This window comes from Phyllostomus hastatus, unplaced genomic scaffold, assembly GCF_019186645.2.
Source record: "Phyllostomus hastatus isolate PE091 unplaced genomic scaffold, TTU_PhHast_1.1 phas_contig_17, whole genome shotgun sequence".
Lineage (NCBI taxonomy): Eukaryota > Metazoa > Chordata > Mammalia > Chiroptera > Phyllostomidae > Phyllostomus > Phyllostomus hastatus.
Genome location: NW_025333664.1, coordinates 46,884,535 through 46,912,525, shown reverse-complemented (window position 1 = coordinate 46,912,525; position 27,991 = coordinate 46,884,535). Strand labels below are relative to the sequence as shown.

Here is a 27,991-nt window from a genome sequence, read left to right as displayed (position 1 = left end):
TCTTCTGGCTCAGAGTGTTCCCATTGAGAAGTCAGCTGCTAGCCTTATTGGGGCTTCTGTGTATGTTACTTCCTGTTTCTCCCTTGCTGCCTTTAAGATTCTCTCTTTGTCTTGAAATTTTGCCATTTTAATTATGATGTGTCTTGATGTGGGCCTCTTTGGGTCCCTCTTGATTGGGACTCTCTGTGTTTCCTGGATATGTGTGACTTTTTCTCTCATCAAATTAGGAAAGTATTCCATCATTACTTTTTAAAATAGGTTTTCTATCCCTTGCTCTTCTTCTTCTCCTTCCTGTATCCCCATTATACAGATATTATTACATTTCACATTGTCTTGCATTTTTCTTAATCCCTCTTCATTCTTTCTGAGCCTCCTTTCCTTTTCTTGCTCTTTCTGGGTATTTTTTCCTACTTTGTCCTCCAATTCGCTGATCTGATCTTCTGCTTCATTGATCCTGCTTTTCATTCCTTCTAGTGTGTTTCTCAGTTCAGAAATTGTAGTCGTCATTTCCTCTTGGCCCTTGTTGATAGTTTGTATTTCCTTTTTCATGTTGGATATAATTTGCAGTGAGTTTATTTTAGCTTCCCTGTAGTTTCTGGTAGCTCATTGTGAGCTCATTGAGCTTCCTGATAATCATTTCTTTGAACTCAATATCTGATAGTTGAGTTGCCTCTATTTCATTTAGCATTCTTTCTGAGGCTTCCTCCTTTGCCTTCATTTGCGGATTGTTACTTTGTCTTCTCATTGTTTGTGAGACTCTTCTTGTTAGTGTCTGTTTCTTAAATTGATCTGTTCTGGTTCCCTGGGTTTATGGTGTGAACTTCTGTGGTAGAATACCTGTGAGATTCAAAGGTGCAGTCTCCTTCAGGTATCCTTGTGTTCACAGCTTTCCCGTACTCTTTTTTTTTGATCAGTTGGAGAAATAAGGCAAAATGGTTTGAGACAGCAAGAGAGTATTCTATGATATTTACAGTAGCAGCCAGTAGAGAACAGATTGGAGATCCTTTGGCTACCTATAGTGTTAACCATGACCTTCCACCCCACTAGCCACGTTTTAGAAAGGATGAAAAGAAGATAAGACTCTTATTGGGGAGGCAGGATTGTTAGTTGGATCTAGAAAGCTGTGAGGCTGTGGGAGGTCAGATTCTGAGGTAGGGTGGGAATAAAGAATGGTAAATAGGAGTAGTGTGTAAAAGAATAGAGATAACCCCCTACAATAATAGGGTTCAGGAAATTGAGAAGTGGGCTGAGACCTGGGAGGGGTGTTGTGCACGATTTACAATTATATGAAATAGGTCTTACGAACAGTAATATTAAAGCAACAATCATGTGGCAGAATCTATGAGATCTAGATAACAAGAATAAGGAGTATAGAACCTTGAGGATGTACTAATGGAACACAAATGAAGGACAGTAAGTTAGCAACACACTGTGACTGAGATAACAAGGAGAACCTATCAAACGAATGTATAACCAGCCAAGCAAAGAAGATTATGCAGAAAGAAAAAGAATACCAAAATGCTATTAAAATAAAAAAAGGTCAGAAAAATGAGAAAAAGATAATACAAATTTGCAGTGACTTACAGGCTCAAAAAAAAAAAAGAAAGAAAAGGAAGAAAAAAGCAGAAGGTGGAATGCAGGAGAGATAAATTTGGAGTGGAAGGAATAACACTAGGATGAAAGGAAGAGAAACATAAGGAATTGAGAGATATAAAATAATAAATATTTAAAAATAAAAAGTTACATAAAAAACAAGAGGAAATCAAACAATCAAACAACAATGGCCAAAACAAAACAAAATAAAACCCTCATGTTGGTTTCTAACTGGTCAAACCAGTTTTTCTGGTCTTGCTGGCTTCAGCAGGCTGAGGGGTGACTGGAATGCTTTTCATTCTTCCCAGTCAGAACTCAGTCAGTCTCCTGAGTAGGGTCCCCAGGGCTAGCCGCACACTCTCCTCAGAGCACACTCTCCTCAGAGCCGATCTGATGCCTTCCCTCAGGGCCCTGGGTGTGCGTATGTGTGGTCCCAAGCATGTTCTCCATAGCTAACTGCCATGGTGTCCCGGGCTCTGGGGCCTCGCAGAGCACCCATGTCTTTTCTGGGTTCACAGTGTAGACTCCAGGGATTGCAAGGGTTCACGCCCTTCCCCCAGTTTCACCGCCTCGGTCTCTATGTTCTTGCGAAGAACGCTCCTCTTTTCTGGGTTCACGGTGTCAGAGTCGGGAATTCTGAAGGGGGTTGTGCTTCCCTGAGTTCACCACTGCTGGCTCCAGAAACCCGCAAACGCCCATGCCCTTTCCTTGTTCAGGTCTGTGGGGTCTGGGTCTTCCACAGAACCACACTCTCACTGGGTTGGGGGCCCGCGTGCACAGGTGCACAGCCAGGCCACCCTAGGTAATACAGGCTGGGGCACTTACTCTTCCCAGGGCTATGTGTGGGTGCTCGCAGCCCCTGTGCGATTGTCTCTTAGTCTCATTCCCCTCTCTGTGCCTTTAAGCCACAAGGCCTACCCCAGTGCTGCTCAATCTTTGTTTGGCCGGGGAGGGAGTGGTTGACTCTGCTCTCCTGGGTACCCTGAGGCAGACCCGTGAGCATGGGGCTTGGGGGCTGCAACCTCCCTGGTCCCGCCCACTCTGATCCCTGGGCCCTTATTATCCTGAAGCAGTCTCCTTACCATCTGGTTTTTCACTGTCCACTATAATTTTTGATGTCCTATTTTCATAAATGTTGTGATATTATTGTCCCTTTTCTCTGTTCCTCCACAGATCGGCCAGTTTCCTAGAGGACCATTTTCTTTCTTTGTGTTGTATAGCCTCTAGATGTTCCTTTAGTGAGACTCTCATGGGAGTAAATGCCCTCAGTTTTCATTTATCTGAAAATGTCTCAAATATTTCTCTGTTTTTTTAAAGAGTTTCCCTAGGAACACAATTCTAGGTTAACAGTTAAAGGGCTCTCTACTGTACGTGTTCAGTATCTTCAAGATTCCTTTGTTGACATTGAGTAGCTTGTCCTGTGTCTAATTGTTGTTCCTTTGTATACCTATTAGTTTCTGATTGCTGATATAACAAATTACCACAAATGCAGTAGCTTAAAACAATATAATTTATGACTTCATAGTTGCAGAGTTTACAAGTCAAATGGATATAACTAGACTAAAAGTAAGATGCTGGCAGGGCTGCCTTCCCTTCTGGTAGCTCTGGAGTAGGATCTCTTTTCTTGTCTTTTCCAGCTTCTACAGGTGCTCGCATTCTGTGCTTCTTGCCCCCTCCCATCTTTAAAGCCAACAGTGACTGGTTGTGTCCTCCTTATATCACATCACTGACACTTTTGCCTCCCTCTTCTACATTAAAGGACCCTGTGATTACTTTGGACTCACCTGAATAATGCAGGATACTCTCTGTGTCGAAAGTCAGCTAATTAGCAACCTTAATTCCATTTGCTACATTAATTCCTCTTTGCCATTTAAAACTTGAATACTCAAAAGTTCCAGGAACTAGGAAATAGACATCTTTTAGAGTCCTTATTCTTCCTACCATAGTAAATAATCTGAGTTGTGTTCTCTGGTTGCTGTTAAGATCTCTATATTTTGTGCCCTGGCTGGTGTGGCTTAGTTGGCTGGAGCATCATCCTGTGACCAAAGGATTGTAGATTCAGTTCTCACTTGGGGCACATTCCTGGGATGTGGGTTCTATCCCCAGTCCAGGCACGTACAGAAGGCAACTGATGGGTGCATCTCTCTCTCATCAATGTTTCTCTTCTCTCCCTTTCTCTTTCTGTCTCTGAAAACAATGAAAAAAAAGGAAGGAAGGAAGGAAGGAAGGAAGGAAGGAAGGAGGGAAGGAAGGAGGGAAGGAAGGAAGGAAGGAAGGAAGGAAGGAAGGAATATCCTTAGGTGAGGATTAAAAACAAGATGACCTCTATATTTGGTGTGTTTAGGTGTGTATTTCTTTTTAACTTTTTATTACATACATGGGAAAAGTACACATATATGTACAATTAGAAGAGTTGTCAACAAATTGAACATATTTGTGTCACCAGCACCCAAAACAAGAAATAGAACTTCCCAAATCCCCCCTCAGGGGCAACCACTATCCTGACTTCTAACAGCATGGATTAATTCTGCCAATTTTGCCAATATTTTATATAAATGAGTCACACAACGTGTACTCTTGTGTCTGGCTTTCTTGGTTCAACATATATTTGTGAAATTCATCCATATTGTTGCTTGTACCTATCATTCATGCATTTGCATTGGTATGGAGCAGTTTGTTGTGTGAATTAACCACAATGTATTCATTGATTTGTTGATGGGTGTTTGAGTAGTTTCTAGTGTTTGGCTATCACAAATAGTACTGCAAAAAATTTCTTATACATGTATTTTTGAACATTTATGTTGAGATGTACCTGAAAATGGAGTTGGGCCATAGGACATAGGTGTGGTTTCCTTTTAACTTATCTGACTTAAAATATTGTGCCTATTGAATATATAGATTTGTGTCTTATGAAAAACTTTCAGCCATTATTCTTTTTTTTTAAGATTTTATTTATTTATTTTTAGAGAGGGGGAGGGAGAAAGAGCAAGAGAGAGAATCAATGTGTGGTTGCCTCTCACATGGCCCCCATTGGGGACCTGGCCTGCAACCCAGGCATGTACCCTGACTGGGAATCGAACCCGCGATGCTCTGGTTCACAGCCACACTCAATCCACTGAGCTACGCCAGCCAGGGCTTTTTTTTTTTTTTTAGATTTTATTTCAGCCATTATTCTTAAACTGTTGCCTCTTCTCTCACCTATCCTCTTGAATTAAACATATGATGCTAATTCTTTTCACTTTTCTTACATTTCTTAACCTCATTTTTATATGTTCCATCCTGTTTCCTCTGTCACATTCTGGGTATTTTTCTTCACTTATGTGTTTCAGGTCAGTAATACTTTCTTTAATCGTGTCTAATCTGTAATTTAAGCCATTTAGTGTACATTTTGACATTAATTTTTTTCCATTTCCAAAAATTCTGTTGACATTGAATTTTTTATTTCCAAAAACTCTGTTTGGTCCTGCTGAATATTTTTGATCATTTATTATTGAATATTCATTTTTAAATTTCTATTTTTTATTCATATTGTACAAACATTCCATAATATTTATCTTTAGTTTATGTCTGATAATTCCCATACCTGAGATTTTATGGTATCTAATTCTGTTGCCTCTGCTTCCACTGACTTTAGTAGGTAGCTTTTTTTCCATGAATGTTGTGATGATCTTTGATTTGAGCTAACGTTTAACATGACGTTCATCTTTGGGAATCCTAGGAGTTGTAGTAGAGGATGCTTTATTTAGAAAGGATGTATACTGCTTTTGCTAACAACTGGGAATCTACTAATTTGGGACTGCTTAACCTCCTTCCAGAGTACCGGCTTAATGCAGATATCCATGATGTAGTTTCTCTATGCTGCTGATATAGGCATTAGCCTCAGAGTAACACCATCTTTGTATTGCTTAATACACAGCTTTGCTTTCACCTTCTAGGTTTTTGTTTTGTTTGGGGGCCCTTGGAGGTATCCATTACTTTCAATGAAAAAAAATTACATACTGTATGATCATCTGCTCACAAGCTTTAGTTGTTCCATGAGTTTGTGGGGGATGGGTTGGGACAACCATCTGCTTATCTGAGTTCCAGGAAGCTGTAAGCACTGTATTTTGTTGTGTATATTGAACACTTTTTTGCCCAAAGTTTTGAGGGAAAAATAAGGATTCCCATTATACATGGGTATACTGAATATGTAATCCTGTATATAAAGAGCATCAAAACATGGGTGCACATTATATATGGAAGCACATTATAATTGGTGAAATATGGTAGATCCCCTGCTTCCCTCCCACATACATACATACTTTCCTTGAATCAGAAAGGAAAGGATGTTTTCCATCCTGGAACCAGAGTGACAGTCTCAAAATACAGAGCTCCTTTGTTTTATTCCCCTACTTAAAAACCTTTGCTGCTTTTAAAATTCCAGTGACTTCTGTTTCTTTTTCTCTTTAGTTCCTCATGAGACAAAATGAAGTCATACTTATTCTTATGAAATAGGTACTTACTATAACTATAATATGCAAACATAATGAGATCCTGTGGCTTCAAGTATTTTTAGGTTGAAAACATTATAAGCATATACCAGAGAAAGACCTATTGGGGGTAATGTATGATGAACACAAATTAAGAGTAAATTCTCTCGGCAGCAAGCATGGGGTTTAGCTGCCTCATCTGTGATGTTTATTGGTAAATTGCTTATCCATCATACATCAATAGTATAACCTAAACAGAGACTCTAAGAGTCATCAGAAAGCACAGGTGGCTCCAGGCATAGTTGGTTCATGTAGTAGATGTGCATATTTGCTTTGTCTCTGGAAGAATCCACCTGATATCAGGTTTTTCTCTGTATATTGTTGTGGACATCTACCTAAGTTTCTCCTCCCAGAGCTGTGGCCTCAGAGTGTAGGGGACTCTCCCTAAAGAGGAAAATGTGTGCATGTGTTTTTATTTTCTGGTTCCTTATATTCCTTAGCTCTGTGCTAGAACCCTGGTGAAAGGGTGAATATTCTTTGCGATAACCTGAGGACTCTCACCCCACATTGTGCATTAGTACCAACCACACTTAAATTTCAGTTAAAGGTTACAAGATCCAGGAACAGGTCATCTATAAACACAAGATAAATAAATGGAACCAAGGTACTGAATACATTAGTGAATCGTTCATTGTGTAACCATTTTGGAGGCTAAGAAAGCTGTTTTCTGTAGCTTATCTCTAGGGAGATGCAAACCATGGCATCTTAACACTGGATAGAGAAAAAGGAAATGTGTGCTCTAAGCCATCATCTAGGGAAGGGGAATTATAAACTGCAGGATTGCCATGACTTCCAGCTTCAAGCCCAGAGTCACATGGATTGCACATGGTATCTGGTATATGGAATTTCCATTCTTTTTCCTTTCTTCTATTTTTCATGCAGAATTGAGTTGGATAGGCTTTCTGAAGAAAACGTGGTGTTGAAAAATGAGCTGGAGAGGATTCAACAACAGCTCAAATTTACACAAAGAACAAATGATACACAGAGGTAAGGGCCCCATCTCAGCGGTTCCAGTCAGAACTTAAACAGCGTATGACACATTTTACTCCTTATAGAATGAGCTTGGAAGATATTGCTGTAAAAAGAGGGATGTGTTCACAGATCAGCCCTGCATTCCAGACAACTCTAAGTGGGTGAGCCGTGTGTCTGGATCTCTGACCACACTGTACATGTAAGAGAGGGCTTAGACCTCCTTCAAAATGTTGGCAACCACCTGCATTCCTGAGTGCCTGATCTCAAAAGTTTAAGGTAGAAAGCACATGTGTGCTGCAACACAGTCACCACCACAGTAAGCAACTCCACAACAGGCCTATTTATATCTGAAGTCAATATACACACACTTCTTACCCCTACAGAAATACTCCACATTATGCTAAGGGAAGGAAGAGACAGCAAGTAATTTTGTAGGTAGTGGTGCTCCTGAGGCCTTTCTGGGCAAATAAAATGTGTCCATTTATGTCCCGATAATAGTTTCAGCTGTGCTTTTCTCCAAGATTTGTTTCTGGCTCATCAATTTTAGTGAGTCCGAGTCAGGGGTGGGGAAGTAGAGATGGGGAAGGGTTGCAAAGAACTGAGCACTGAAGCAGGAGAGACTGTTGGCAGAGGGGGGACCAACAAAACCTGTTGGTGGATTTCTGCTTGCACTACTGTAGCCCTGTTTTATCCACTGACCATTGGTTGACCCCTTTTTTTAACTCTAAAATTGAAGATGAGCTCAAGTCTAAAATGCTGAGGATGTGGTGCTGATTGTATAAAATTGCCATGATGATTAAGTAAAATATGGAATCCAGAGCAGGTAGTCAGCAAGTAATTGCTATCACATATAGCAATTCTGAAATCTAAAAGTTTTTTTTTCATTCTAGAGACCATTTTTCCCCTCAGTTTGCTGCCATCAAACCTTAATGGATGTAAGGCTGTTTTGGCCTTTATTTATGCTGCTGGTAGTAAATAGTCACATATTGTGCTCAAGAGATATTAATGGGTGGAACTGAGGAATGTTATGGAGCATGTTTTTTCTGTAATATTGACAGTGTCCTCTGGTTCTGAGGATTGGGATCCACATTGGATCAACAGCAGCAGAAGCAACAGAATAGTAACATTAGTGGCTGTAGGGTACCAGGAGCAGGTGTGAGTGTTTATGTGGCTACAAATCCAAGGTGCTAAAGTTACAATAGCTGGGAAAAAAGAAATTGGCTGGTCAAAGTGATATTGTTAATTTTGCTTCTTCAACAGGAAGGAAATTGAGATTTTAAAGAGAGACAAGGAAAAGGCCTGCTCTGAAATGGAAGAGCTCAACAAACAGGTCAAGTATTGATACCTGGCATGAAACTAATGCCATCCTCCTTGTTTTTCATTATTTTGAAATAATTTCAAACTTATGAAAAAGAGAGAACTTTTTTCTGAAAGATTTGAGAGTGAATTGCTGACCCATCAGCCCTCTTACCCCTCAAAATCAGGAGATGAATGTGCAAAAGCCCTGCCTTAGTCTCATGCCTGCCTGTTCAGCTTTGCCAGCTGTCCCATTTGTTCAGAATCATTTAGTTTCCTTCAATTAGTCCATCCTTGGTTTTTAGGACCTTGGCACTTTCGAAGATAACAAGCAGTTATTTTGTAGGAAGTTGTTAGTTTAGTTCGTTTGATGTTTCCTTGTGATTGCATTTAGATAATACATTTTTGGCAGGAATATAAAAAATGATACTGTGTTCTTCTCATTTCATCTTATCAGGGGTACAATGATTTGTCCCATTACCAGTGATTCTTGGTTAGATACTTGTTGGCCCAGATACTCTACAGTAAAGTTACTTTTCCCCATGTAATTAATGAGCATTTTATGGGTGGAATTAATGAGCATTTATATTATGTTCCGTTCTTCATCCAATTCTCACCCACTTACTTTAGCATCTTCTGTTTCTTTTGTTTATCCATTATCACTATGATGGTGGGCAGTTGGTGACTAATCCCACCATTCCTTTTGCATTTATTAATTGGTACTTCAGTGTAAGAACTTTCTCTTTTGTCCATTAATTTATTCATTTACATAATTATATTCCCATCATAGATTCCTGTTTTATTCAATAGGCTATAATATGTTATCAGCAGTTATTGATGGCTTGTAGACAGCTGTGTTCTCTGTATGTCCTCACATGGTCTTCCCTGGTTCATGTCTTGTGTCCTAATCTCTTCTTAGTAGGACACAGAACATACCATATTAGATTAGGGCCCACTCATATGACATCACTTTATCCTAAACACCTCTTTAAAGACCCTGTCTCTAAATACAGTTATATCCTGTCCTGACTGGTGTGGCTCAGTTGGTTGGGCATCATTCTGAAAAAGCAAAATGTTGCCAGTTCAATTCCTATTCAGGGCATATGCCTGGGTTGTGGGTTAGGTTTCCTGCCAGGGCATGTATGGAAGGCAACCAACTGATGTTTCTCACCTTCTTTTTCTCCCTCCCTCCTCCTCTCTCTAAAAATAAATAAATAAAAATTTAAATAAGTAAATACAATTATATTCTGAGGTACTGGGAGTTTAAGCTTCAACATATGAATTTTGGTAGGGCACAAATCAGCCTATTACAAGTATCAGAACCAAGCTATTGACATTGATACAATGCACGGATCTTATTCAAACTGCACCAGTTTTACTTGGGTACCTGTGTGTGTGTGTGTGTGTGTGTGTGTATTAAGTTCTGCACAATTTTATTCTCTGTATTGATTCATATATCTGCCACCACAGTTAAGATACTGAATTATTCCAACTCCACAAGGACCTTTCATATTGTTTTTTCATAACTAGACCCACCTCCTTCCTGCCTACCTACCCTAGTCCCTAACCCCTGACAACCATTAATTTTTCCTTCACTTTTAAAATTGCATGATTTCAAATGTTATATAAAAGGAATCATACAGAATGTAAGGCTGATTTTCTCATATATCATAACACTGAAAATTCATACAAGTGGCTGAGTTAGCTTCTTTTTATTGCTGAATAGTATTACAAGGTATTGATGCCCTATAGTTTAACACTCATTTTTCAAAGGATAGCTGGGCTGATTTCAGTTTTGTGCTATCACAAATAATGCTGCTGTGTACATTCCTGTTCAGATTTTTGTATGAACATACATTTTTATTTCACTGAGATAAGTGCCAAGAGTACAGTTGCTGAGTTACGTGTGGTAGCTACATGTTAAGTTTTATGAGAAACTGCCAAACCTATCCACAGTGGCTGTAACAGTTTACATTTCTACCAGCAATGCTTTCTTCATCCATTTTCTCCATATCCTTGCTTGTATTTGGTGTTGATACTATTTTATTCTGGCCTCTCTGATAGGTGTGTTCTGAGACAGAAAGCCTAGAGGGGCTGGTTCTACTATAGTAGACTAGTTTCTTTTGAGGGCAAGAGAAGAACAGAGTGCTGTGAGTATACTTCAAAATGGTCACTGTATTAGTATATTCAGGTTGCCATAACAAAGTGCCACACCCTTGGAGGTTTAAATTACAGAAACTTATTGTCTCACAGTTCTGGAAGCTAGAAGTTCAAGATCAGGGTGCTGGTGATTTGGTTCCTGGTGAAAACTCTCTTCTTAGTTTGCAGACATCTGACTTCTCATTGTGTCTGCACATGGCCTTTCCTCAGTGCATGTACACAGAGGGAAAGAGACTGTGCTCTGCTTTTTCTTCTTATAAGGTCATAATCCTATCCAATAAGGACCCCATCCTTTGAGCTCATTTAACCTTAATTACCTGAAAGCCCTATTGCCCCATAACATCAGGGGTTAGGTTTTCACTGTGTGAATTTGGAGGGCATAATTCAGTTCATAGCAGTTACCTTATTGTCCCCTTGCTAGAAGCACGGGGCATTTTCCTCTAATCTTAACTGCAAGAACCTGATGAGGCTTAGGAAAGTTGGGGGCTCACGGAGACTGGCCTCCTATGACTTTTTAATTGTCAAGCCAGTTCAGGCACAGCCCCTAACACTCATCCTTATAGTTCCAGTTTCCTGTCCTGTTTCGGGCTCCAGTCATCCACCCCTGATAAAATACTGTTCTCTTTGCCTGTCTCTCTAGTTTTCAGGGCATTGATTTGCCATGTGACCTCATTTCTCTGATGGATGATCTAAGAAAAGTTGTTGATTTTCAGTTTAGTTAGCTTTTTGCTTGTTAGGAAGATGAGACTAATATCTTCCAAGATTTTGACATGCCAGACCAGAAGTCAGAAATAGTACTATTTTTAAATTTTTGTTTCTGCATGTTCACTGTTAGGACATAGACATACAATGGATTTTCACCTGTTGATGTTGCATCCTGCCACCTTGCAGAGCTCACATACTGTTCTATGTGTTCATTACCTTTGGCTTCTTAAATCGCTGCTCCATCTCTGAGATGAATCCCCAGTAGCTCTTCTCTCCTGGCTCGCCTCTTCCCATGCATGGCTAATGAAAGGTTTCTGCCATGAATACCACCTTAGACCACTCGTATATGAGTGGCTTGTCTTGGCTCCCAGCTTTGGGTGTTTGTTTCCATAAATGTGTGGTAGCCTTGCTTAGGCCTTCTCCATCAGGAGAATAATTTAGGAATTAGTTTAAAATGAAAACTTTAGACTCTGCATTTGCCTGATGACCAGCTTTTTGTGTAAATGACCTATCTGGGAATTTTCTGGGCTGAGAGAGCTGCCTGACCCCTTCAGCTGCTTGTCTATAGGACACATTCATAAATAGATTATAGGTATTCCAGCTTATTTATAGGACACGTTCATAAATGGATTATAGGTATTTGCTTTCTTTCCCTCAGCTTTTGTTATGAAAAATTGTAAACACACAGAAAAGTTGAAATGGTATATACTGATCAGCCACACACAACAACCTTAATTTAACAGTTAACAACTATCATGTGTGCTTTAGTCATTTGTTTATATGTCTTTTTATTTCTGTATGTGTGTGTGTTTTCTGAACGATTTGAGAGTAAGTTATAGTAGTACTCTGCTCCTAAATATTTTGGCAGGTGTCTTCTAAAAATGAGTACATCTTTTACCTAACCATAACACTGCTATCATGCTTAAGAAATTTAATCATGATTACTTATCATCTAATATTCAGACCATATCCATATTTCTCCAGTTAATCAGAAATGTCTTACATAGTGAACTTTTTAGAACTAGGATCCAGTTGAGGTTGATACACTATACTGAACAGTTAATGCTATTGGAAATTTACTGGCATAAAACAGCCTCTTTACTGTGCTATGAAGCCTATGCGTCAGGGATTCAGACAAAGCACAGAGCAGACAGCCTGTCTCTGCTCTGTGATACCAGGACCTTGGGTGGGAAGACTTGACAGCTGGAGTGACTGAGATGGCTAGGGCTAGAATCATCTGGGAGATCCTCTCCTTGGGGCTGGGTTCCTGGCCCCAAGGAACCCAGTGTCATGCTGATGGGAGGGTGGGGGGTATCAGGGAGCAAGTATTTCAGGAGGACAAGGTCAAAGGCGCAAGGCTTCTGATCCCACCTTGGATATTACACCATATTACTACCACCAAGACCCCACAGAGCCACAGAGGAGGACACAGGCTTATCTTGGTGGGTGAGTGTTAGGTCACAGTGCAGAGTGGATGTGAAGTACAGAAGCTGTTGAAGATGTCTTTTCACAAACTTGGTTGGCCATGATGTGTCATTAGTCTTTTTTTTTTAAGATTTTATTTTTAGAAAGGAAGGGAAGGAGAAAGGGAGAGAAACATAGGTGTGCAAGAGATATGTTGATTGGTTGCCTCTTGCACTCCCCCAAATGGGGACCTGGCCAGCAACCCAGGCATGTGCCCTGATTGGGAATCAAACTGGTGACCTTTTGGTTTGCAGGCCAGCTCTCAATACACTGGGCCATACCAGCCAGGGCCATTCTTTTTAATCTAGAACACTTATCCTCCCAAATGATGCTGAAATTTTTGAGATATGGCAGTTGTCTTATTTTTTGCATCTATATTATGGATCTGTCCAGCTGTTTTCTAATAGCATTGTTCAATCTAGTCCTTTGTTCCTTGTTTTTCTTAAAAACTACAAAATACCCGTTTGCTTAGGAGACAGCTGCTAACATCTCATTTTGTCCTCCTCACTATAACCCAGATGATTGCAAGTTAAAATTAAAGAGGTGATTAACACAAATACCAAGAGGCAATTGGCCTCCCACACCTCCCAATGTGGTGCCCTGAGGAGGACATAGCAGCACCTGAGCAGCCTTCTGGTTGGAACACATTGCCTGAGTCTAATCATAAGGGAGCATCAGACAAACCACAAATGAGGAACTATTAAAGAGGGGAGAGTGGAGGGACTGTGTTTGTCAAAAATGTCAGTGTCATTCAGACAAAGGCTGTGGAAATGTTCCAAATTCAAGGAAGCTAAAATGACCTGACAGAGGCAGGAGCTACCTGATACTGGACCAGGAATGATACTCCAGAAATGATACGTGGGCCAGTTGATAAAACTGGAATGTGTGTGGTACAACGAAATTCATGTCATAAAGCCAGAACTGCATAGCAGTCTTGTGAGAGCACACTCCCCTTCTTAGAAATGTAGTTCAGAGCTGTGGCTCAGAAAACCACTTTGTATATGTGTGCATAGAGAACATCAGCTGCAAAGCAAATGAGGAAAGGGTTAGCTGGGGAGAGGACCTTAAAATCTGGCTTGAAAATCAGTGGAGATTCTGTCTACCTAGGAGAGACGGGAGTCTGCCTCTTAAAGGGCCAGTGCACAAAATTTTATTTGCAGCCACTTACCCTGGACTCTGAAAAGGCAGGGAAGCTCAGTGTGGACAAGCATTGTGCAAAGACAGATTGGATTGTGTGGCTCTAGGGAGTGAGCTGAAGGAACAATGTTCAGGGTCCCTGTGCTGAATTCCTCTCTTACACAGCCCACAGATGCCATCTTTCCTGGGTCAAACACTGTCCTCCATACAGCATTATCCTGTGGAAATGCAGTAGCCCCACCCTCCAGATTCGCTGTCATCTAGCCTGGTCAAGCTCATGCTTTGCATAGGAGTTAGATGCATGGCCTTGTGGTTTAGACTTTCTTAGAACATGCTTGAGGAGGTACAGGCAGACTTGAGGTATCAGAAACTGAGTTGTGTGGCTCAGGGGGTAAGGCATTTTGTCCTTCGCATGAACCTGACCAGAGCCCCCTCCTCACAACAGAGCCCCACCTTCTGAACTCTTGATGGCTGTACTTTGCCAAGTACAAGAAGGTCAGCTGGCAGACTTTCTAAAAAAAAAGATTTTATTTATTTAGTTTTAGAGAGAAGGGTAAAGAGAGGTAGAGAAACATTAATGTGTGAGAAAAACATCAATTGGTTGCCTCTTGCATACCCCCAACTGAGGACCAGGCCTACAATCCAGGCATGTGTCCTGACTGGGAATCAAACAGACTAACTTTCAGTTGCAGACCAGTGCTCAATCCACTGAGCCATACCAGCCAAGGCTCTAGGAAGGCTCTTGAGGATGTCCAGGCAGAATCAGGGAGAAACTGAGCTGTATAGCTACAGGGTGAGGCCATATTTCCCTCACAAGTTTCACCAGTGTTGTGATTCTTATTCAGGGATCTTTCTTCACACAGCCAAATCTTGGTCTGTTTGGGTCTGATGAATTATGCTGACCTCACTCTGATGATTCCTGGAGACCCTGTCCCACATTTAAAAGGTCTGCAGGCACCCAGAAAGTGCCAAAGGTACTTGGTGACTTTTGCTGAGTGGCCTCGGACACAGCACTGGTGCTGAGATTGAATCTGTATCAGTCTGGTGAATATCACTCTCCCTTAACTGGTGACTCACTGAGAACTTACCTCACACTGACTGGAATATTGTCAGGGCTTTTTCAATGACTGAGTCTAAAAGGCAGCTGGCAGGTGGAGGCAGATCTTGGGGTATCTTTTGCCTTTTGCTGATCTACCATTTGGCTTAGCGCTGGTGGAAGCCAACCTTGAAATGCAGCTTGGCCCCTCCCATGCACACCCAGACCTAGCAGAGGCAGCCACAAAGTGTGAATCACTTTGTAGCTTCTAAGAGGTAATCCAGGGCCAGTCATAGATAGTGCCTGACATTGAATTGCACTGGTATTCCCCCCAAGAGTCCTTAGAAACAACATCTTTAGAGGTGGACTTCAAATTACATTAAGCATGACTCAATTACCTTCATAAGAAGCATACCCAAAGAGGGATTTTTGGGAGGCACCAGATCCTGCTGGGGTGTATTCTACTTTGTGAGGTCAGTCCCTGCACAGCAGCTTCTATGCTGTGGTCAGGGTTAATCCTCATAGCCAGCTTGAGTGTCAGCCTTACCCACTGATGGGCCAGCAGCAGTCAAGACTCAAATAAACAGGAGGGCTCACATAATCCACACAAGGAATATTTCTATAGCATCTAGTCCAGGTAATCAGGGAAACTGTGTCACTGAGCCCCACAAGACATCTACTACACAAGACGTCCATACCAAGACTGGGAGACATAGCAGAACTACCTATACACAGAAAAAGGCAGCTAAAATGGGGAAACAAAGACTTGTGCCCACCCCCCAAAAAACAGGAGAAATCCCTAGATAAAGAATTAAGTGAAATGGAGGCAAGCAATCTACCAGATACAGAGTTCAAAACAATGGTTATAAGGATGCTCAAGGAACTTAATGAGAACTTCAACAAACAGATAGCAAGCATAAAAAAGAACATAAAAACAATAAAAAAAGAACCAGTTAGAAATGAGGGATACACTGGAAGGAATCAAGATATGTGAAGCAGAGTATTGAATAAGCAATCTAGAAGACAAGATAACAGAAACAATCAGAGCAACAGAAAGAAAAAGTTTCTTAATAAGTGAGAGTCTAAGGGACCTCTGGGAGACAATATCACATGTAACAACATCCACATCAGAAGGTAAGAGAGAGAGCAAAAGATTGAGAACCTATTTAAAGACATAATGACTGAAAACTTCCCTAACCTGTTGAAAGAAAAAGTCACACAAGTCCAGAGAAAGGGCATAGAGACCCAAACAAAATGAACTAACAGGCTCACACCAAGCCACATTATAATAAAAATGGCAAAGGTTAAAGACAAAGACTGAATCTTAAAAGCAGCAAGAAAAAGACAGCAACCTAAAAGGGAGCTCCCATAAAACTGTCAACTGATTTCTCAACAGAAACATTTAAGGCCAGAAGGAATTGGCAAAGTATTCACAGTGATAAAAAGCCAGGACCTACAACCAAATTACTCTACTCAACAAGGATATCACTTAAAACTGAAGAAGAGATAAAGAGTTTCCCTAACAAGAAAAAGCTAAAGGAGTTCATTACCAGCAATCTAGTATAATAAGAAATGTTAAAGGAACCTCTTTAAGAAGAATAAAGAAAAAAGAGGGACATAGTTATAAAAATAAGATGGCAATAAATATGCACCTATCAATAACTTTAAATGTAAGTGGATTAAATGCTCCAATAAAAAGACATAGGGTAGCTGGGGTACTTTAATGCACATTTGACATCAATGGATAGATCTTCCAGACAGAATATTAACAAGGAAATAGCAGTCTTAAATGACACACTAGACCAGATAGATTTAATTGATACTTTTAGAGGAGTTAACCCAAAGTAGCAGAATATACATTTTTACACATGCCAAGTACACATGGAACATTTTTTAGAATAGACCACATGTTAGGCCAGAAAACAATTCTCAGTAAATTTAAGAAGAGTAAAATTATATCAAGCATCTTCTCTGACCATGATGGTGTGAAACTAGAAAACAGTTACAAGGAAAAAATAATAAACATACGAACTCATGGAGGCTAAATAACATTTTACTAAATGATGAATGGGTACAAGTAAGATTAAGGAAGAAATAAAAAGATACCTTGAAACAAATGAAAACACAGTTACCCAAAATCTATGGGACACAGGGAAAGCAGTCCTACGAGGGACAGTCATAGAATTACATGTCTATCTCAAGAAAAGGAAAAATTTTGCCCTGACCTGGTGGCTCACTTGGTTAGAGCATCAACCTGATATGCCAAAGTTGCAGGTTTGATTTCCAGTCAGGGCACATGCAGGAATCAACCAATGGATGCATGAATGTGTGGGACAACAAATCCACAAATCTATGTTTCTCTCTCTCTCTCTCTCCCCCCTCTCTCTCTCCTCCCACCCTTCCTCTCTAAAATCAATAAAAAATATGAAAAATCTCAAATAAACAATCTAAATTTATACCCAGAGAAGCTAAAAAATGCAAAGCCTAAAGTGAGCGGACAGAATGAAATAATACAGATCAGAACAGAAATGAAATGTATAGAGTCTGAAAATATAAGTAAGATGAATGAAACCAAGATCTTGTTCTTTTTTTTTCCTCCAGGGGCATCAAGTGTTTCTAGCTTTCCACAGGACTACTGTATGTGTAACCTAAGGATGCATTGCTAAAGCTACCATTTGTGTAAAAAGGTGGAGGGTGGGGAGGAAAATAAGACTATGTATTTGGTTTTTCTTACATTTACATAAACTCTAGAAGGAGACACAAGAAATTCTGAAATGTGGTGGGTGATGAAAACTGGGTAGCTGAGAGAGATGTGGAAATGAGACTTCTTTCACTGTGTATCTTTTTAATTTGATTTTTAATTCTGTAATTATATAAATCTGGGGTGCTTTTTTCAGTGACACCAAGCAATTCTCCAAATCTCAAGGGACAGTAAACTGTCCTACAGTTTCACTCTACTCTGACCCTACCTGGAGATCATGTTATCAAAAACAGACTGCTGAGCAGGTCTGCCTCAGGTCAGGCTATAGTGTGTAGGTTCTCGACTTCATGCAGAAAAGATTTCACAAGATGAGTCCAGGTGATTTTGAAAGTACATTGTTAAAGCTGGGGACAGAAGAATAAGGAAGGATTTAGGATAGTAGAAGAAGCAATGGGAGAGAGCCTAGTCAGAGCTTCTTTGGCTCTCTAGAAATGTTATAGGAAAGAAATGAGCCTAGACAGGGCTGCTATTAGCTCACTGGAAAGTCAAAAATGGGGTGTGGAGGGACTTGGAGACAGGTTCATAGGGTTAACCCAGGATGAGCTGCTGCTGCCCACTTCTCCCCTCATTGCAAGTCTCTTGGGGACCTTAAGAGTTTGGGAGAGGCACACCTGAGAGGGAAGAAAGGTGTGGGCGGGATCCCAGGAGGGAGAGCATGCCCCCAAAACTTGTTCTTGAAAGAAAATATTACAGACAGCTATATCAACAAATTGGATAATTTGGAAGAAATGAATACATGCCTAGAGACATGCAATTTTACAAAGCTGAATCAAAAAGAAACAAAACTGAACACACCAATTACAACCAATGTAATTGAAGCACTAATCAAAAAATTCCTGACAAATAAAATTCCTGGGCTAGAGAGCTTCATAGGTAAATTTTCCAAAAGAACAAATTTCTAAGGTAAAACCTATCCTTCTCAAACTATTCTAAAAAACTCAAGAGGAAGGAACTGCCAAACATATTTTATGAGGCCAGCGTTATTTTAATTCCAAAACCAGAAAAAGACACTAAAAGAAAGAAAATTATACAATAATATTCCTGGTGAACATAGATGCAAAAATCCTTAATAAAATATAAGCAAACCAAATTCACCAATACATTTAAAAAATTATACACCATAATCAAGTGGGATTTATTTCTGGAATGCAAGGTTGGTACAATATCCACAAAATAATTAGTATGGAATACCATATAAACCAAATGAATGATAAAAATCATATAATCATATCAATAGATAGAGAAATGCATTTGACCAAAACCAGCACTTATTTAAAATAAAAGCTTTCAGCAAAGTGGGGATAGAGGGAATGTACCTCAATATAATAAAGGTCATACATGACAAACCTAAGATAACATCATAGTCAACAGGGAAAAACTAAAGTGTTTCTCTTTAGATCAGAAACAAAACTGGCAGGTCCGCTTTCACCTCTCTTGTTCAACATAGTACTGAAAGTCCTAACTATAGCAATCAGACAAGAAAGAGGAATGGAAGGCATCCATATTGGAAGAAGAAGTAAAATTCATTATTTGTAGATGACATGAGACTATAGAGTACTCTAAAGATTCCTCCCCCAAAACTACTAGAACCAATAAGTGAGTTCAGTAAAGTAGTAGGATACAAAATATCCAGAAATCTATTTTCTTTTTATACACTGATGATGAAATATCAAAAAGGAAAATGAAGGAAACAATGCTATTTACAATTCCATCAAGGAAAAATAAAATACCTAGGAATAAATTTAAGCAAGAGGGGTAAAAGACCTGTACTTGGAAAATTATGACGCTAAAGAAAGAAATGGAAAAAGGTTCACATAAATGGAAGTATATATCATGCTCATGGGTAGAAAGAATTAACATCATTAAAATGTCCACAATACCCCAAGTGATCTGTATATTCAGTGCAATTTCTATCAAAATACCAATGGCATATTCCAGAAATGTATATAGAACCACAAAAGATCCTTAATAGCCATAGCAGTCTTGAGAAAAAAAAAACAAAGTTGGAGATACAACACTACCTCATATCAAACTATACCACAAGGCTATATATAATCAAAACAGGATGGTACTGGCATTAAAATAAAATAGTCATATAGATCAATAAATCAATAGAGAGCCTAGAAATAAACCCCTATATGTTCAATTAATAAAGCAGGTAAGAACATACAATGGGGTAAATACAGTCTATTCAATTAATGGTGTTCTGAAAGTTGGGAAGATGCAACAAAATGAAACTAGAACATGTTCTAATACCATATACAAAAATGAATTCAAAGTGTATTAGAGGTTTAAATATAAGACTTGAAATAAAAAAAAACTAGAAAAAAAGAATAAATACTAAAATCTCTGACATTTTTCTTAATATATTTTTTCTGATATATTTCTGGGCAAGAGAAACAAAAGAAAAAATAAAACGGGACTATATCAAACTAAAACGTTTTTGCAAAGCAAAGGTGAAATGCATCAACAAAGTGAAAAGATCATCTATTGAATGGGAGAAGATATTTGCCAATGATACATCCCATAAGGAGTTTATATCCAAAATTTATAAAGTGCTCATACATTCAACACCAAAAGAAAAAAACCCCAACAAATGAAAATGAACAGAGATTCTGAATAGACACTTCTCCCATGAAGAAATGCAGATAGTCAATAAACATGAAAAGATACTAAAGGTTAGTAATTATCAGAGAAATGCAAATTCAAACCATAATGAGATATAACTTCATGCTGCATGTCAGAATAGCTATCATAAATAAATCAACAAAAAAGCATTAGCAGGGAGGTGGATAAATGGGAACTCTCATGCACTTTTTGTGATAATTGAGATTAATAGCCACTATGGAAAACAGTATGGAGAGCCCTCAAAAAAAAAAAAAAAGAAAAAGAAAAATGGAGCTGCCTTATGACCCAGTGATTCCACTTCTGGGTATATACATAAGAAACCCAAAACATTAATTCAAAAGAATATATGCACCCCTATGTTCACTACAGCATTACTTATAATAGCCAAGAAATGGCAGCAACCCAAGTACCCATCAGTGGATGGGTGGATAGAAAAAAATTGTTTTGCATATATGCAGTGGAATATTACTTGGCCATAAAAAGAATGAAATCTTACCATTTGCATCAAAATGGATGGATCTAGAGGGTATTATGCTTAGTGAAATTAATTAAGTCAGGTAAAGACGAATACCATATGATTTCACTTACTTGTGTAATATAATATAAATAAACAAATAAAAGACATACTGGGAACATACTGTAGTTACCAGACAGTAAAAAAAAAGTGAAGGGATTGAGAAGTACAAATTGATAGTTGGAAAATAGTCACGGGGCTATAAAGTACAGTATAGGAAATATAATCCATAATATTGCAGCCCTGGCTGGCATAGCTCAGTGGATTGAGCGTGAGCTGCGAACCAAAGTGTCGCAGGTTCGATTCCCAGTCAGGGTACATGCCTGGGTTGCAGGCCATGAACCCCAGCATCTGCACATTGATGTTTCTCTCTCTTTCTATCTCCCTCCCTTCCCTCTCTAAAAATAAGTAGATAAAATCATTAAAATAAAAAAAATAATATTGTGGACTTCTGGCATGATGGAGGCATAGGTGGACCCAATGTAACTCCACACACAACCAAGATTAGAACAACAATTTAGAGGCAGAATAACATCCAGAACTGACAGCGAATTTATCTGAATGTAAGTCGGACAGCCCAGAAGTTGAAGTACACCCATTCATTCAGACCTGTAGGAGGGGCGGAGACGAGAAGCTGGGCACCGGTCGTGGTGGGGAGAGCAGAGAGAGTTGGGCGCATAAGGCGACCTGGGATGCGTAAGGCATCTGGGGCATGCAAGATTGCAGCGGTAGACCCTGAGTACGCAAGCGGCAGCTGGCAGACCCAGTGAGGCGGCGATTGTGGATCAGGGCAGAGTGCGCAACCCAGGATCCCAGAGAAGGGACCGAGGTCCCACGGAAAATGGAGCTGCTGCCATTGTTCCCGTTCCCACCCCTGCCCCCGCCCCTGCCCCCGCCCCCGCCCCCACATAAACGTCACAATCTAGCGACTGGGGTGCCCAGCCCTGGTGAACACCTAAGGCTCCACCCCTCACTGTTACCGGAGCGACCAGACCAAAAAAAAAAAAAAAAAGAAAGAAAAGAAGAGAGAGAGAGAGAGAGAGAGAGGCATGTCTCAAAGAGAAAAACAGATTAATGTCCCAGGGCTCATCCTTTTGAGCGACCAAGAGATAGCCAATCTATCAGATGCACAGTTCAAAACATTGGTGATCAGGAAGCTCACAGAATTGGTTGATTTTGGGTGCAAACTACATGAAAAAATGCAGGTTACCATAAAAGAGATGAAGGAAGATGCACGGAGAACCGATAGTGAAGGGAAGGACACTGGGACTCAACAGAGCGGACCAGAAGGAAGAAAAAAAACATACAAGCAGGAAAGAATGAAGAAATAAGAGTTCCAAAAAAAAAAAAAAAAACGAGGAGAAGCTTAGGAACCTCCAGGACATCTTTAAACATTCCAACATCCGAATTATAGGGGTACCAGAAAGGGGAAGAAGAAAAGCAACAGATTGAACATATATTTGAACAAATAATAAAGGAGAACTTCCCCATTCTGGCCAAGGAAATAGGCTTCCAGGTAATCCAGGAAGCTTAGAGAGCCCCAAAGAAGTTGGACCCAAGAAGAAACACACCAAGGCACATAATAATTACATTAGCCAAGGTAAAAATGAAGGAGAGAATCCTAGAAGCAGCAGGAGATAAGGGGACAGTCACCTACAAAGGAGTTCCCATCAGACTGTCAGCTGATTTCTCAAAAGAGACCTTACAGGCAAGAAGGGGCAGGAAAGAAATATTCCAAGTCATGAAAGACATGGAATAAGTAATCTGGACCTGTATCCCAGATTACTCTATCCAGCAAAGCTTTCACTTAGAATGGAAGGGCAGGTAAAGTGCTTCTCAGATAAGGTCAAGTTAAAGGCATCATCACCAAGCCCTTATTTTATGAAATGTTAAAGGGACTTATCTAAGAAAAGAAGATAAAGAAAAAACATGTCTAGTAAAAGGACAGCAAACTCACAATTATTAACAACCACACCTAAAGCAAAACCAAAAGAAACTCAGCAAACAACTAGAACAGGAACAGAAGCACAGAAATGGAGATCACATGGAGGGTTAGCAACAGGGGAGTGGGAGGAGGAGAGAGGGGGAAAAGGTAGCATAGATTATAGGTTGAAAACAGATAGGGGGAGGGTAAGAATAGTATGGGAAATCTAGAAGCTGAAGAACACTTATAAGTATGACACATGGACATGACTACAGGGGGGGATATGGGTGGGAGAGGGTGTACAGGGTGGAGGGGAGTGAAGGGGGAAAATGGGACAACTGTACCATTCAATAATATTGATTTATCAATCAATAAAAGATATTAAAAATAATAATAATATTGCAATAACTATGTATGGTTTCAGACAAGTACTGGAAATATTGGGGTAATACTTTGTAAAATGTATTATCATTAACCACTATGCTGTACTAACTGAAACTAATGCAAATTAAAATTGAATGTAAACTATAATTGAAAAAATTTTAATTCCCCCAGTAAAATGTTATAAACACAAGGGAGCTTTATACCAGATGTAACTGCCATGAACTTATGATATGGAAGCACCTCAAGATGACAATCAATTTACAGGAAAGAAAAGGAGAAGTCATCACAAGAGAAAAGTGTAGGTTAACTAAGCAGAATAATCTTGAGTTTCAACAACTCCTGGGTTCCATTATGTGTTTATCAAACCCTCAAAAACATAAAAGTAGTATGGGTGTTAGCACAATCCTGTCCTGAGGATAAAGTGAGGTGTGTGTATTTCCAAGAGCACTGAAGCTTGCTCAGAGGATAACATTCTGAAAATACCTGAGAGCTCCTGGCACACAGCCTCAAGAACTGACTGTTGTGGGAATAAAACAAGTAAGTGGCTTGTATGAAGATATGCATGAAAATTTGTTCACAGTAACTAGAATTTCTATGGTAAAAGATGGTAGAACCAGCTTCCTAGTTGTTGTTTCAATTCACAATGCATTTGCTCAATCACCCAGGGAGTGTTTGTTAAGCATTCACTATCTGCTGGGTATAGCCACCTTTGTCGGTCCAGATATATCTCATTTTTTCTAGGAATAGAGCAGGGTTTCCTATGATTGCATGATTTCTGTTTGGGCCAGATCACTCTCTGCTTTGGAGGGTGCTGAGTACCTCACTCACTAGATGCCAGTCCCTGTTGTGGTACCTCAAAATGTCTCAAGACAGTGTAAGTATCCCCTGGGAAACAAAAGCATCCCTTGTTGAAAACCACTGAAATGGTCTGAATCGAGTTGCTGGTTTAAAAATAACTGTTTCATCTGTTTCAACCCATTTGCTTTAGAGTCAGAAGTGTAAGGATGAATTGTTTCAGCTCAACCACAGTATCCTTCAGCTGGGAGAGAAGGCTACTACCCAGCAGGCTCAAATCAAGAAAAATTGCATCACAATTCAACTGTTAACACAAAGCCTAGAGGAGGCTGGACACCAGAATGAGCTGCAGGTAAGGAGTGGCCAGGAGGCAGTGGGGTAGAGAGGAGTGGGCACAGTAAAGAAATAGTTTGAACACATCAGGAGCATGCATTTTTAGGTAGGCAATGCCTATTTGCCTACCTAAAATGCCAAAAGATAGGCACTGCCTTGCACATGAAGTTAGGGACTTAACTGGCAAGCCTGATGCAGACCCAGCTCCTGGCATTGGAGACATTGTGGATGGGGGAGAGACATTCACACAGGCTACTGAGTCCTGTGGAGGAAAAGAGAGAGCAGCTTCGCTCTCAAGGGGAGCAAAAAGCCACAGCCTCCGCCATGACGGGCCTTTATCTCTGGGCACAGTACATGATGGTCCTCATTTTCTTTGCACAGGTTGGCTTTTGGTGGTTACTATTTACAGAAAACAAAGGAGCCAATGCCGCTAATCACATCACAGAAGACAGATATTTGCAAGTGAAAAGGGAAAAGCAGTTGAACTGGTTATACTCCATACTGGGGAGTTTTAGCACGGATTTTATGAAGTTACAGTAAGCACTTGCTGTCTCAACTCAGAGTGAGGGAGTTTTTTAGCAAAAGCAAGACTCAAAGTGGCCTAGGTACATAGCAGGCCTGATTCCGCATGGGAGAACCTATCCACGGCCGTGGATCCTGTGCATCTCCAAGTGGGAGCTGGGCCCATGCCACACAGAACAGTCTCCTACCCAAGCCTTGGAAAATATGTGGATTTCAGGACCTTTTGCAAATACCCGCTATCTAGAAAAGGTAGCAGAAAGGAATTAAATTTTGATGGTAAAAGAGTACATGGGTACAACCCCTCTGAAGGACAGTTTGGCAAAGTATGTATCAAGAGCCTCTAGAATGTCAGTATCTTCTGACTTCATGATTCTGCTTATTGAGTTTTACCTGAGGATTGTGGAAAAACTTAGCTGGAAGTATTTTTATTGCTGTGGTATTTATAATAGCAAAACAGAATTGGAATCTATTTGAATCATTCATCTACAATTTACTGAATGAGTCAGTAACTTATGGTACAGGTGTTAAAAACCATGTTTTCAAATAATATTTATTGTGTGCAGAAATGATCAAGATATAATAAAGAGGAAAGCACAGCATATAACACTGTACCAGTCTTACCAATAAAAATACTGTGTGTAGAGGAAGGGATAAAGAATGACAATACAGTGTCAGCTATGGTCCTTGGACTGCTTGGATCATGAGTGACTTAAATTTTACAATTTTTGCTTTTCTGTAATTTTCTGAAGTTTCTGCATTAAACATGTGTCAAACTGCTATTTCTTATACATGTGAGATTTTTTTTTTTTTAAAAAACAGGGTGACCAAATTCAAAAACTTGAACTTGATCTTGAACACATGAATCAAGAATGTCAGAGCCTGAGCCTGTCATGGTCACAGCTGAGAGAGACCTTTGAAGAAAGTCAAAACCGGGTGGGTATATATGATGGTCTGAGACACCGGGTCCCATCTGGGAAACAGAGTCAATGAAGTTCAGTACTGACAGAGGCTTGTCAGGACTAGTCCATCCCAGATAAATTTTCAGGCTGGCCTGAGGTTGCACAGCTAGTGGGGCACTTATGAGGGCCAGGACTGAAGTCAAGTCTAGTCCAAAGTTATGTTGACCTTGAGCAGGCCATATGAAGAGCTATGCCTCAGTTGAGGGAAGGAGGCCTATAAACATGTCCTTGGGTGTGCCCTTTACAGAACTGATGAGCCAGAAGAAACCTTCAGGGTGGCATCTGAGGAAGGGACATAGTATCAGATCCAAGGCCTCAGGGCAGAGTAGACCCCATGGGTAAGGAGCTTCATGCCCCAATCTCACACATATTTACACATGTACAGTGGAACCCTGAAATTGCATGTTGGTGTATGTAACACCTGCTGGCTCCTACGCTCTCCTGCTCCAGCATTTATCCAGCGCTTGCCAGGATTGCAAGGTGCAAAGATGGAGTCAGGGAGCTCACAGCTGTGGACAAACATGAACCTTGGGGTTCCCTGCCAGTCTGAGGTTCAGGCACACAGACGGGTAGCCAGTTCTCCCTGGGAGATCCAGATGCTCAAGGGGGAGGAGAAAATGGCAGGTGTGTAACAGTAGGAGGTGTCCTGAGTACCAAGAGCCCAGTGCAGACTCAGTTATGGGTGTCCTTGGAGGGCCAGGGCTATAGGGAAGAAAGGGTCCTTGGGAGAAGCCACCCAGAGCACAATATAGTAGGGGTCTCTAACCAACGTGGCCTCAGTCCCAGCTGCAGCCTCACTTGAGTGTGATGCCTGAATACTTTCCTCCTGCTGAGCCTCTTTGCTGGTTCCCCTACTGGGTTTTGGCCTCACAGCTGGACTTGGTGTTGGTCACACCTGGTCTGAAAAAGTAGGGTGCTCCTGTAGGCTGTCAGCTTTCCTATTGCAAGCAAGCACTTACCCAGAGATTCTTCTGTATTTGGGGGTTCCTGTCTCTGTTTTAAGTGTGAAAGGACCCTTGAGAAATTGCCTTGGCCAATTTGAGCCCTTTGAGGCTAAAAAATCAGCCAGTGTCACAGGCAGAAGATATATTACTTAAGCAATCCTGTTGCAACACGAGCTGGTTTCCACTTCTTTGTGACTTAGAAGATTCCCTCCAAAGCCACAAAGTCCAGAGGAGGGAAGTAGAGGCATCTACAGAATAATTAAGGTACCTATAGGTGTGCCGTGATGAGGATGGGCATGATGATATGAAGATACCTGGGAGGGAGCTATTGTTGTCACTGGATCATCAGTGGATGGTTCTGATGAGGAAGATCTAGGAGGTGACTAGACAAGAAGGTTGGACAGGTACAGCAGGGGAGCAGCTTGGGGGAAGTCTCAGTGCCATTTTTTTTTAACTTGGTGACCAAATCCAACATTCTATTGGTCCAGCCTCAATTCAAGAGGAGGGCTCAGAGCCCACCTCTCAGTGGGTGAATGGCATAGCCTCCACCTGTCAACTCTGGAGCTGAACTAGCTCTATGTGTGCCTTACTTTGATGAAGGGTGAGATGAAAGGACTGGAAAGAATTTAGCATGTGGATGCTTACATGCTAATTGCCCATGTAGATAGTCACAAAGTAGGGTTGCAGGGACTACCATGCTGGGCCTGCAGCAGCCTCCCTGCAGAAAAAGTTGCTGTCAGGCACAGGGGTTCAGAAGGGTGGCTGTAGAAGGTGGCAGTGAGGAGTGTGAGTATGTTCAAAGAAAGAGGACATCAGAGGAAGTAGGGGGCAAGATCAGAGTGGGAGTGCCATTGAGATGCATAGGCACTCTAACAGGGCCTCAGATGAAGCTCAAGTCTGGGTAGGGGGGTTGAAGAATGACCATCTAAAGAGGGAAACTCTAGAAGAAGCTATTTTTGGTGGAGATGTGTCTTAGCACAGGTTCTTCCTTCTCTTTTCCTCAAAATAGCATGGTAGCTGTACTGGAAGCTATTCTTGTACAGGTGTGTCTTTCTGGGATGATCCTTGTCCTAGAGAACAGCTGTGTGTTAGAGTGATGATCTGGCCCTGCAACCGGAAGACACCGGCGTTCAGGCTGCCTGTCACTACCAAATCCAATAAGCAATGACAGCGATTGAATCTTTTATGAGCACTTTATTCAGATGGCCGGCGATCCAAGAAGATGGCGGGTTCATACCCTAACAAACCATCTTCCCTTTTCTTTCCTGGCCAGATCTTTTATAAGGGTGTGGGGGAGGACAATCAAGGTGCAATGAGGGCTTTGAAATTCAGAGA

The 27,991-nt window shown here is 40.6% G+C and overlaps 1 protein-coding gene across 5 annotated transcripts in view; it reads left to right on the top strand.

Annotated features, from left to right (window-relative positions):
• The window catches only part of NINL (ninein like), a 261,481-nt gene that overhangs the window by 207,406 nt on the left and 26,084 nt on the right, over window positions 1–27,991 (top strand). For 4 of the 5 annotated variants that reach the window (XM_045832845.1, XM_045832842.1, XM_045832841.1 and 1 more), the window contains exons 17-20: window positions 7,005–7,109; window positions 8,355–8,424; window positions 24,092–24,250; window positions 25,573–25,686. In XM_045832845.1, coding sequence (XP_045688801.1) covers window positions 7,005–7,109; window positions 8,355–8,424; window positions 24,092–24,250; window positions 25,573–25,686 — 448 coding nt within the window. Of the gene's footprint in view, window positions 1–7,004; window positions 7,110–8,354; window positions 8,425–17,493; window positions 18,059–24,091; window positions 24,251–25,572; window positions 25,687–27,991 lie in introns of those variants that run through there. The other variant, XM_045832846.1, reaches the window with a different exon arrangement.